This window comes from Zootoca vivipara, chromosome 2 (assembly GCF_965207765.1).
Source record: "Zootoca vivipara chromosome 2, rZooViv2.hap1.1, whole genome shotgun sequence".
Classification (NCBI taxonomy): Eukaryota; Metazoa; Chordata; class Lepidosauria; order Squamata; family Lacertidae; genus Zootoca; species Zootoca vivipara.
The window spans coordinates 106,576,529-106,587,933 of NC_142584.1; the positions used below are offsets into that span (position 1 = coordinate 106,576,529).

Genomic DNA, 11,405 nt, shown 5'->3' on the forward strand with positions numbered 1-11,405 from the left:
GAAGGAAAAAACCTTTCTAAACCTTTCTCCAAAAACTAACATGTGCAGTTCCACGCTCAACCACTGGGCCCATAACCAAGATGTTAGGGTTAAAAGCAAAATCAGCAGAAACTGGTTGAGGAACTTACACATAGAGACCAAGGCTTAAACAAATGCTTGGTTTAATGGAGAAAGGAAAAATTACAAAAAATTAAATTAGGCTTACACAAAATACTTACACAAAATACCCACACAACCAAACCACCCACCAAGAGCACACTGGGAAAACGCCCAGCACAGAGGCAACACACAACACCCCTGATATACCCTGCATCATCAGCTTCACAGCAACACCTGTAGAGCTGCTCCACAGCTGCAGAGCCCCAGTCATTAAATCTTTCCTGACTCTTAAAGGTACAGTGAAACAATAATGACACTTTTACACAATCATTCAACAATACTCTGTGGCCCGGGGGCAGTGTCTCCCATGACAATGTGGAATGGCATTTTGTATAAAGAAGAGTTTGGACACGAGAGCCAGTGTGGTGTAGTGGTTAAGAGCGGTGGACTCGTAATCTGGGGAACCGGGTTCGTGTCTCCGTTCCCCCACATGCAGCTGCTGGGTGACCTTGGGCTTGTCACACTTCTCTGAAGTCTCTCAGCCTCACTCACCTCACAGAGTGTTTGTTGTGGGGGAGGAAGGGAAAGGAGATTGTGAGCCGCTTTGAGACTCCTTCGGGTAGTGATAAAGCGGGATATCAAATCCAAACACTTCTGTAAAGCCACCCCAACCCGCCACTATATTCTCTAATCACATCTATATCACAGAGAAGAAGTAAGAAACATGTATTCTTAGCCCTTACTGTTTGGGACCACTCACTTAATTTGGCTCTCCCTTCCCCAACCCTTCCTGCCCAGGTCATCAACTTCTCCCCAGCCCTCTATGACTTCGTGACTAAGCAGATGAAGAGGAACCTCATCCTGGTACTGAACAAGATTGACCTGGCTCCCCCATCCCTGGTGGTGGCCTGGAAGCACTACTTCAAGAGCCGCTTCCCCGAAATCCACGTGATCTGCTTCACTTCCTACCCGCAACAGGACCAAGATCCCAGCACCGGTATTCCTCCCCTTTCTTAAAAATACATTTTATTAGCGTTTATAAAGAGAGGTACAGTACGAAACCTATACCAAATATCCAACGTTAATCTACAGTGGTACCTCTACTTACAAATTTAATGCGTTCGGAACGCACATTTGTAAGTGAAAAAAAATTGTAAGTCGAATCCCATAGGAATGCATTGGGAGAAAAAATTCGTAAGTAGAAGCAACCCAATCTAAAAATTCGTAAGTAGAAAACATCCTATCTAAACCGCATCCAAGATGGCGGACGGAGCTCCATTTGTAAGGAGAAAAATTCGTAAGTAGAGTTATTCGTAAGTAGAGGTACCACTGTAATTGAAATTAAAAGCAACATATAGAAAAAGGAGGAGAAAAAGGAAAGGAGGAGAAAAGAAAAGAAGAGGAGAGGAGAGAGAGAGAGAGAAAATGAGAGAAAACAATCAGAAGAGATAGAAAAGAACTCAAAAGAGAAAACACATAAATTAAATATCTGTTTTTTTGAAGCTTCGTAATGCAGCGTTGCTTTGTTCCAGGCATCGCAGATCCCCATTGTTGTAACATGATGGGACTTAGGGCCTAATTGGGATAACGGAAACCTGAATTCGTTTATTTTGTTTTGCGTTATTGGCAAAATTATGCTTGGCGTGGAGAAAATCAGTCGGCCAAATATTTTCTCGCTCTCTCGTAACTCTAGAACTCATAGAAATCCAAGTGGGAAGCTGAATGTTGGAAGATTCGGGGCAGATGAAAGAAAGTACTTATCCATGCTGCTCAAACTTTGGAACTCTCTCCCACAGGAGGCAGGGATGGCCACCAACTTGAACGGCTTTGAAAAGAGAATTGGACAAATTCATGGAGGATAAGGCTATCAGTAGTAGCCACTAGGGATGTTGGCTATGCTCTGCCTCCATTGTTAGAAGCGGTAATGGTTCTGAATGCCGGTTTCTGAAAATGGCAAGTGGCAAAAGTGCTCTTGTGTTTGGTTCCTGCTTTTAAGTTTCCCCCCAGGCAACTGGTTGGCCCTTGTGAGAACAGGATGGTGGACTAGATGGACCATTGGCCTGATCCAGCAGGCTTGTGTTAGGTTCTTGTGTTTACAAATGGGAAAGTCAGGGCTGAAGCAGGTGGGAAAAGTTCTTAACTACTGGCAAACTCAAAGGGGCAATAAGTCAACATGTAAACACCCCCTTTGACTTCTATGCCTTCCTAAACTGCATGAAAGTCAAAGATGGTGCTTTGGTTGCCAACTTGCCTGCCTCCCTTTTTCTGAATCTTTAGATCCAGCTGCTTTTTTAGGAAGAGGTACATTGGCTCACACCCTTTACTTCCCTGCTGGGTGAAATCTTGGCTCCCAAGACTTGATTTTCTGGGTTTTCTCTCTCGTCAGTGTTTAAGAAGCGTCGGAAGCGTCGGAAGGGCTGGAGCAGAGCCATGGGGCCCGATCAGCTGCTGAGCGCTTGCGAGAGCATCGTGGCTGGAAGAGGTGAGTTTGCATGCGTCACTCTGAGCTCTTGGCTTACCCCTACGGAGTTGGTTTAACTCCAGGGCTAAAATTCCTCTTGGTGGTCAGCACCTGTTTGTTCTTTAAACAAGGGAAGCTCCCAGAACTCGATCCTGCTTATAAGCCACATTTTCTGATCCTGAAGCCTCTTTTGCCCAGATGAATGGAACCTCAGAAATAAAGGAGAGGCACACTGTGGCTCAGTTTGTATGTAGCACTGAGCCAAAGCATGGCTTGGCATGAAGGTGAAGGCTCCTGGAGAGATTGTGGCTGCTTTGTTCCACCTCCACCACTGCTGTTGCTGTGCTACCATGAGTTAAGCCACGGTTTGGTTTACTGTGACATCTGAACCTCTGCTCATGGTTTGTTTCTTTGAGACAAACCACAGGCCTGTAAACCAAGAGTAAACCTTGGTTACCAAACCATAACCATGGCTTAGCTTACAGCAATGCAGCAGAGTCAGGACTAGAGCAGGAGCAAAGTGGTCATGATCTTCCCTCTGGGAAGGTAAAAGGGTAAAGGACCCCTGGACGGTTAAGTCCAGTCAAATGCGACTGGGGTTGCAGCGCTCATCTCGCTTTCAGGCCAAGGGAGCCGGCGTTTGTCCACAGGCAGCTTTCTGGGTCATGTAGCCAGCATGACTAAACTGCTTCTTACGCAACGGGATACCGTGATGGAAACCAGAGCGCATAGAAATGCTATTTACCTTCCCGTCACAGCAGTACCTATTTATCTATTTGCACTGGTGTGCTTTTGAACTGCTAGGTTGGCAGAAGCTGGGACAGAACAACAGGAGCTCACTCCATCACGGGGATTCGAACCGTCGACCTTATGGCCTGCAACCCCAAGAGGCTCAGTGGTTTAGACCACAGCACCACCCATGTACTTATGTGTTCACACTAACCCATGATTTGCTTAACATAGCACATGAACCAGGCCTGTGTCTGCTCTAAGGTTCCCTCCAGCTAATCTAGGCATTCAGAGTAACACAGTCCCAACAAAGTTTTGATACAATATTTGTGCAGCCCAGTTTTCCTTCTCTTTCAAGCAGAAGTAAGCCCCACATAATTTCACCTGCACTTGGATTTGTGCATTGGATTTCAGCATTAGATTCCGAAACGGGTTGTGTGGCGCTGTTTGCATCACTGCTTGTTGTGGGTCTTTTTTTGCATCTCTTTCCTCTTTTCTCCAGTGGATTTGAGCAGCTGGAAGGAGAAAATCGAGCGGGACGCAGCTAGCTCTCGCCTGCCGCTTGAGGACTCGGAGGAAGAGGATGACGACGACGAAAGCGCAGCGGTACTGGTGGAGCACCAAACGGATGTGGCCATGGAAGTCGGGGGCTTCTCCCAGGAAATCTATAAAGATGGAATCCTGACAGTGGGCTGTGTAGGTGAGTGTGCCCTCTGGTGGTGGACAAAGACATCCAGCTAGAAACGGTTGAGTGTTGACTCTTAAGTTGGGTTGGGATGTTTATACAGTGGTACCTCGGTTTGTGAATACAATCTGTTCTGCGGAGGCGTTCGCTCGCCAAGGTATTCGCTCGCCGAAGGCACGCTTCTGCACGTGCGCAAAGCGCCAATAGAGCGCTTCTGCGCGCACGCTGCACAGATCGCATCTGCGCATCCAACACCGCAGAACCCGGATGTAAACACTTCCGGGTCCGCAGCGTTCGTAAACAGAGGTTTTCGTAAACCGAGGTAGTCGTAAACCGTATCAGTACTTGCTTAAGAAATAAGCAAGTACTTGCTTAAGAAATAAGCTTTATTAAATGATTGCCTCATTTGCTGCTCTTTATATTATGTATGGATCTGCCTTCCTGAATGGGTACATGAGGAAACAGTTCTCCCGCCCTTCAAATCCCTCCTCTAAACCCTCCTTTTAGGTTACCAGATGTCCCCGTTTCCCGGGGACAGTCCCCAGATTTACCAATCAGTCCCCATACAAAATCCATTGAAGTTGAAAAGTGTCCCCGGATTCATTGAAAAAAAATCTGGTAACCTTACTTTAATTTATCCTCATAATCCTCATTTGTCACTGCAGCCAACCTTTAGGCAAATGCAGTGGCATCTGCCCGCATTCCTTCCATCCTCCCCTTAACTCTCCTACCCCCCCCTCTGTTTCCCCACTTGCCTGTTTTGGATTTTAAAGCTCATTGGGAGTGAGGACCCACCTGCATTGCCTTTCTTGAGCCCCCATAAGCAGCAAGGGTGCAGCATAAATAAACCGGTAGATCTTGTAGGGTATCTAATGCAGGACATGCAGGGCTAGAGCACCCCCAACAAATGACTTTCCAGGCTCAGCTTGAAGACGTTTAGATTTTAAAGCTCATTGGGAGTGATTTTAAAGCTGATTGCCTCACCAGTGGTGCAGCATAAATACGGTTGGAGGTAGACCTCAAAGGGCATCTACTGCAGGACATCCATGACTAGAGCATCCACGACATACAATTGCCCAGCCTCTGCTTGAAGACCTCCAATACCTCTTCCTCCCCCCACAGGCTTTCCCAACGTGGGCAAGTCCTCGCTCATAAATGGCTTGGTGGGCCACAAGGTGGTGAGCGTCTCCCGCACTCCAGGCCACACCAAGTACTTCCAGACCTACTTCCTGACGCCCACAGTCAAGCTGTGTGACTGCCCTGGGCTCATCTTCCCCTCCCTGGTGGACAGGAAACAGCAGGTAAGTGTTTGTGAAGTAGGAGAGGAGTGGAGGAGACGAATGATCTGGGAGGGATTTATTACTGGGACTTTGGGGGAGAGGGCGTGAGGTTGAACAAGCTGGGAGGTGGTATAATAATAATAATAATAATTTATTATTTATACCCCGCCCATCTGGCTGGGTTCCCCCAGCCACTCTGGGTGGCTTCCAACAAAATATTAAAATACAGAAATCCACCAGACATTAAAAGCTTCCCTAAACAGGGCTGCCTTAAGATGCCTTCTAAAGGTCTAGTAATTGTTGTTCTCTTTGACCTCTGGTGGGAGGGCATTCCACAGGGCGGGTGCCACTACCGAGAAGGCCCTCTGCCTGGTTCCCTGTAACTTGGCTTCTCATAGCGAGGGAACCTCCAGAAGGCCCTTGGCGCTGGACCTCAGTGTCCAGGCAGAACGATGGGGGTGGAGACGCTCCTTCAGGTATACTGGACCGAGGCCGTTTAGGGCTTTAAAGGTCAGCACCAACACTTTGAATTGTGCTCGGAAACTTACTGGGAGCCAATGTAGGTCTTTCAGAACCGGTGTTATGTGGTCTTGGCGGCCGCTCCCAGTCACCAGTCTAGCTGCCGCATTCTGGATTAATTGCAGTTCCCGGGTCACCTTCAAAGGTAGCCCCACATAGAGCGCATTGCAGTAGTCCAAGCGAGAGATAACCACTCTGGCGAGACAGTCCGCAGGCAGGTAGGGTCTCAGCCTGCGTACCAGATAGAGCTGATAAACAGCTGCCCTGGACACAGAATTGACCTGCGCCTCCATGGACAGCTGTGAGTCCAAAATGACTCCTGGTCCTTCAGGGGCACAGTTACCCCATTCAGGACCATGGAGTCCTCCACACCTGCCCGCCTCCTGTCCCCCACAAACAGTACTTCTGTCTTGTCAGGATTCAATCGTGTTGTTTCTTCAGCAGGGGGAGTAGAACTCAAAAGTCTGGTTGGTCTCACATTGGTTGAAAGAAAATCCCTTGTGTCTTCTCAGTCTGCTTCCTCAGAGTAATAGATGGGATCAGCAGGCCCTGTAACAAGTGTGCCCTTCCTCTCGTTTTTAGATCCTGGCTGGCATCTACCCTATTTCCCAGATCCAGGAGCCCTACACTTCTGTGGGGTTCCTGGCCAGCCGAATTCCAGTCCAAGCCTTGCTCAAGCTGAAACATCCTGAGGCCGAACATGGGAAACCTGAGCCCCCGTGGTGCGCCTGGGATGTCTGCGAAGGTAAAAGGGTGAACAAGGGTGCAGCGAAGGCATGGCGCTGCAGTTTAGCACAGGGTAGCCAGTCTGGTGTCCTCCAGATGTCATAGACCGGGGTTTCCCAAACTTGGGTTTCCAGCTTCTTCTTTTTTGGACTACAACTCCCATCATCCTTGACCACTGGTCCTGCTAGCTAGGGATGATGGGAGTTGTAGTCCAAAAAAAACAAAAACAGCAGGAGACCCAGTTTGGAAAACCCCTGCCATAGACAGTCTCAGTCAGCACAGCCAATGGTCTGGGATAATGCAGGTGGGTGGGGTCCATGACGTCTGGAGGCATCATGCTGGCAACCCTTGATTTAGCAGGAAGGCTGAGCAATGTCAGTATGTCTGTGAACTCTGACGCCATCTCTACCCTCTTTTTTTTAGCCTGGGCTGAGAAGCGAGGCTACAAGACCGCCAAGGGAGCCCGCAATGATGTCTACCGAGCAGCCAATAGCCTCCTACGTCTGGCGGTGGACGGGCGCCTCTGTGTCTGCATGAGGCCTCCGGGCTACTCTGCAAGGAAAGGTACCCGTGGTTAAGGATAAAATAACCAAGACCCAGGTGGCGCTGTGGGTTAAACCACAGAGTCTAGGGCTTGCTGATCAGAAGGTCGGCGGTTCGAATCCCTGCAACAGGGTGAGCTCCCGTTGCTCGGTCCCAGCTCCTGGCCACGTAGCAGTTCGAAAGTACATCAAAGTGCAAGTAGATAAATAGGGACTGCTCCGGCAGGAAGGTAAACGGCATTTCCGTGTGCTGCTCTGGTTCGCCAGAAGCAGCTTTGTCATGCTGGCCACATGACCTGGAAGCTGTCTGCGGACAAACGCCGGCTCCCTCGGCCTATAGAGCGAGATGAGCGCCGCAACCCCAGAGTCGGACACGACTGGACCTGATGGTCAGGGGTCCCTTTACCTTTACCTTAACCAAGCTTATATAAAGCCTCACTTGAAGCAGAGTCAGCAGGGGCTATGCAAGGAAAAGTCCTGTCTCACAAACCTATTAGAATTCTATGTCAACCAGCACATAGAGAGAGGTGATCTGGTTGACATAGTGTACTCGGACTTTCAAAAAGGTTTTGACAAAGGCGCCTCAGCAAAGACTCCCAAGTAAGTTTAGCAGTCATGGGATAAGAGAATAGGTTTTGTGGTGGATCAGGAATGGTTATCATAAATTTACAGTTATCTGAATGAAGAGGTAGAGAAACTGGAGCCACCAAGGTTCAACATTGGGACCTGTACTTTTCATAAAATCGTAGAGTTGGAAGGGACCCTGAGGGTCATCTAGTCCAACCCACTGCAATGAAGGAAACTCAATTTAAAAGCATCCATGACAGGTGGCCATCCAACTTCTGCTTAAAAACCCCCAGTGATGGAGGGTGCACAACCTCCCGAGTGAGTCCATTCCACTGTCAAACAGTTCTTAGTGTCAGAATGTCCTTCCTTATGTTTAGTTAGAATCTCCTTTCTTGCAACTTGAATCCATTGGTTTTGGGTCTTCATAATAATAATTATAATTCTACCCCGCCCATATGGCTGGGTTTCCCCGACAACTCTGGGCGGCTCCCAACAGAATGTTGTTGTTGTTGTCGTTTAGTCGTGTCCGATTCTTCGTGACCCCATGGACCAGAGCACGCCAGGCACTCCTGTCTTCCACTGCCTCCCGCAGTTTGGTCAAACTCATGTTCGTAGCTTCGAGAACACTGTCCAATCATCTCATCCTCTGTCGTCCCCTTCTCCTAGTGCCCTCAATCTTTCCCAACATCAGGGTCTTTTCCAGGGAGTCTTCTCTTCTCATGAGGTGGCCAAAGTATTGGAGCCTCAGCATCACGATCTGTCCTTCCAGTGAGCACTCAGGGCTGATTTCCTTCAGAACATAATATTAAAAACACTATAAATCATCAAACATTAACAACTTCCCTAAAGAGGATTGCCTTCAGATATCTTACTGTCCAGAGCAAGAGAAAACAAGCTTGCACCATCTTCCACATGGCAGCCCTTTTGAATTTGTTCGTAAATGATCTATAGTTAGAAGTGAGCAGTGAGGTAGTCAGGTTTGCTGACATTGCTAAATTGTTCAGGATCATTTAAAAAAAGGAGATTTATGAAGTGCTCCGAAAGGACCTCTCCAAACTATGTGCATGGGTGGTAAAATGGCAAATGCCGTTCAGTGTAAACAAGTGTAAAGTGATGTGTGTCGGGACAAAACATCTTAATTTCGTATATACACTCATGAAATTTGAACTTGAGGCTTTCGGGAGACAGTTCCCCACCCCGTTTTACTAGAACTATGAAATTTGCCACCTTAGTGGCTTTCACCAGGTGACCTTTGACCCTTGGCAATTCCTGTGATTCTGACAGTTCCCTCCCCCTCTCTCTCCAGCAATGTGGGAACACCACCCTGAAACGGCTGAGATTGCCGCTTTGCAAGAGGCCCACCGCCATGAAGGCAAGTGCAGCTCCGGGGAGGAGGTGGAAGAAGAGGAAGAGGAGGAGGAAGATGAAATCTCCAGCTCGGGAGAAGAAGAGGATGATGAGAAAGATCGGGATGCAGACGAAGAAGGTGAGGAGGAAGAAGAACCACACTCGGCGCCCAAGAGCGGGCCTAGCCAGCTTGGCCCTTCTAGGAAAGGAAAGTTTGCTGGCCGGAACTTGTTTGCTTTGCTTGGGGAGGATGAATGTTAGCAGCTCCCCCTGCTGGACAGACTGAGAGGAGATGGGTGGCCCTCTCCTCTCCCCCATTCTGCTCCCGCCTCCCCACACACCCCATGTTCATTTTCAAGCTCCAGAGCCACTGTATATCAATAAAGGTGATGTTTATTTCCTGGCCCACCTCCCATCACTGTGGGGAGGGCATGGGGCAAGGGATAAGAATACATTCGTTCTTTGGCTCCGACCGTGGCCATCCAGGCATTCCTGCAAAACTCACAAACGGCATGAAGGCAAAAGAGCCACCCTCTCTTTGTGACCCCACCCCATCTGAGGAGATCTCGTACACAAATAGCAAATTCAATTTCCTAGCTGCCAGCCTTTATGTGGCCAAAATGGAACCCTTCCTCCAAGGAAGAGAGGGAGGTATCAGAAACCTTGGGGCAGCTCTGTTGGTTACGTATATCCAAGAATTTTTTTTTTTGGGGGGGGGAATAGATAAAGCCACGCAATGAGAACTGGATATGCTCAGTGAGTACAGAAAACTGGCTGGGGGGGGGGGGGCTGGTGGACTGCAGGAATGGCAAACTGGAGAGGGATGGGTAGCAATGGAGTGTGCTGGGAAAGGGTAACGTTTTGGATCAGAAGCACTCAATGCCCTGACATTTTCTTCCAAGTCTTTACTGGACAGACTTCCGTGGCTACTGCTGCTCTGGTGCTTATCACTGAAGAGAGAGAGTACCTTGCCTTCAGCTTCTTCTCCCATCATCCACAGCCATATGTGACGATTGCTGAGCCTGATGGGGGTTGTAGTTCAGCAACATGTGGAGGGCCAGAGGTTTCCACACTTACATGTAGGCTCCAGCCTAAGACAGAGTTGGGTCCTTGTTGGCTAAGAGCATCGGGGATGATGGGAGTTGTAGTCCAACAACATCTAGGGACCCAAGATTGAATGACACCAGCTTGTAGGACATATTGTTGCCTAGGCTAAGTAGTCCTGGGTCTTGATAGGCGGCCACACATATACCACCTTGAATTTGATAATGGAAGAAAGGAAGGATACGGCAGCAGGAAATTGAAAGTAATGTTTCTTAAATAAATCAAGGCCCTGCTATATAGGCCTGCAGGATGCTTCCTCATGTTGGATTTTGGGCAGGGGGGAGGTATGTTGCCAGGATACTGTTTTGAACATAAGTAATTTCAACTGATTTTAATAGCATTTTAATATTGCTTTAAACTGCCCAGGGTGGGGCCTTATAGACAAAGGTGGCAAAAAAATACTAATTTGATAGAATGCTCTGCATTGGGATACAGAAGGGGCAAGCTGAAAAAAGTTTCATTTGCCCAATCGGGCTCCCAAAATTGCTTCCTATGGTAATGACACAAGGCATGAGCCTCACAGAAGTGATTGAAAAGCAAAATGAAAGCTATTATGGAAGAATCCAGTCAGTTAGCTAACCTTGCCTGTGGCAGATATGCATTTTCCCACCTTCCCCTGAAACAACCATGCTCTACAACGCTGTGTCACAAGCTGTCCTTGGGAACGGTCCCAGATCTCAGAAGGCAGGCAGTGGGGACAAGTGCTGTGTTGCCCTTTGAGGAACACAAAACAGCACTGGAGGCTGCTGAGCAAAATGGCCCCAGTGGGCTCCATTGTGTTCATCAGGCACCCCCAAACTTCGGCCCTCCAGATGTTTTGGACTACAATTCCCATCTTCCCCGACCACTGGTCCTGCTAGCTAGGGATCATGGGAGTTGTAGGCCAAAACATCTGGAGGGCCGCAGTTTGGGGATGCCTGGTGTTCACTGTCACCTCCTGATTGCTTGCCTTTTCCCTCGAGGGCCACATCCACACCACATTTATATCACCCTAGTACCACTTCAAGTCAGTCCAGTGGCGTAGCAATGTCAGGTGGTACCCGGTGCGGAATTTTTTTTTGTCACCCCAACACACATTGAAATTATTTTTAAAAGAAAAAAATAAGATACAGTTGCAAGTGTTATTTACTGGTTTAATTACTTAACATTGGGACCATAAGCACTTAAAACCTGACTTTGTACTCTGCAAATTTTGAAATCACATCATCAAAATCAATTCCTTTTGCTTTTGGCAGAAAGAAACACCCCCTCTCCTTCCTTATCCATATGCTCTCCACTACACAGCGTCGAGTTCAGCCGCATTTTGTTGCGTTTGTTGACTGAACTAAAAAGTTTCAATACGTATT

General features: G+C 48.1%; 1 protein-coding gene across 1 annotated transcript in view; it reads left to right on the forward strand.

Moving 5' to 3' along the window:
- The window catches only part of GNL1 (G protein nucleolar 1), a 33,127-nt gene extending 23,769 nt beyond the window's left edge, over positions 1-9,358 (forward strand). Inside the window, exons 6-12 of the mRNA XM_060271217.2 lie at positions 898-1,096; positions 2,486-2,581; positions 3,792-3,989; positions 5,097-5,275; positions 6,356-6,518; positions 6,923-7,063; positions 8,915-9,358. Of these exons, the coding sequence (XP_060127200.2) occupies positions 898-1,096; positions 2,486-2,581; positions 3,792-3,989; positions 5,097-5,275; positions 6,356-6,518; positions 6,923-7,063; positions 8,915-9,216 (1,278 nt within the window). The 3' untranslated portion in view covers positions 9,217-9,358. The remainder of the gene's footprint in view (positions 1-897; positions 1,097-2,485; positions 2,582-3,791; positions 3,990-5,096; positions 5,276-6,355; positions 6,519-6,922; positions 7,064-8,914) is intronic.
- Positions 9,359-11,405: the final 2,047 nt, after the last annotated feature.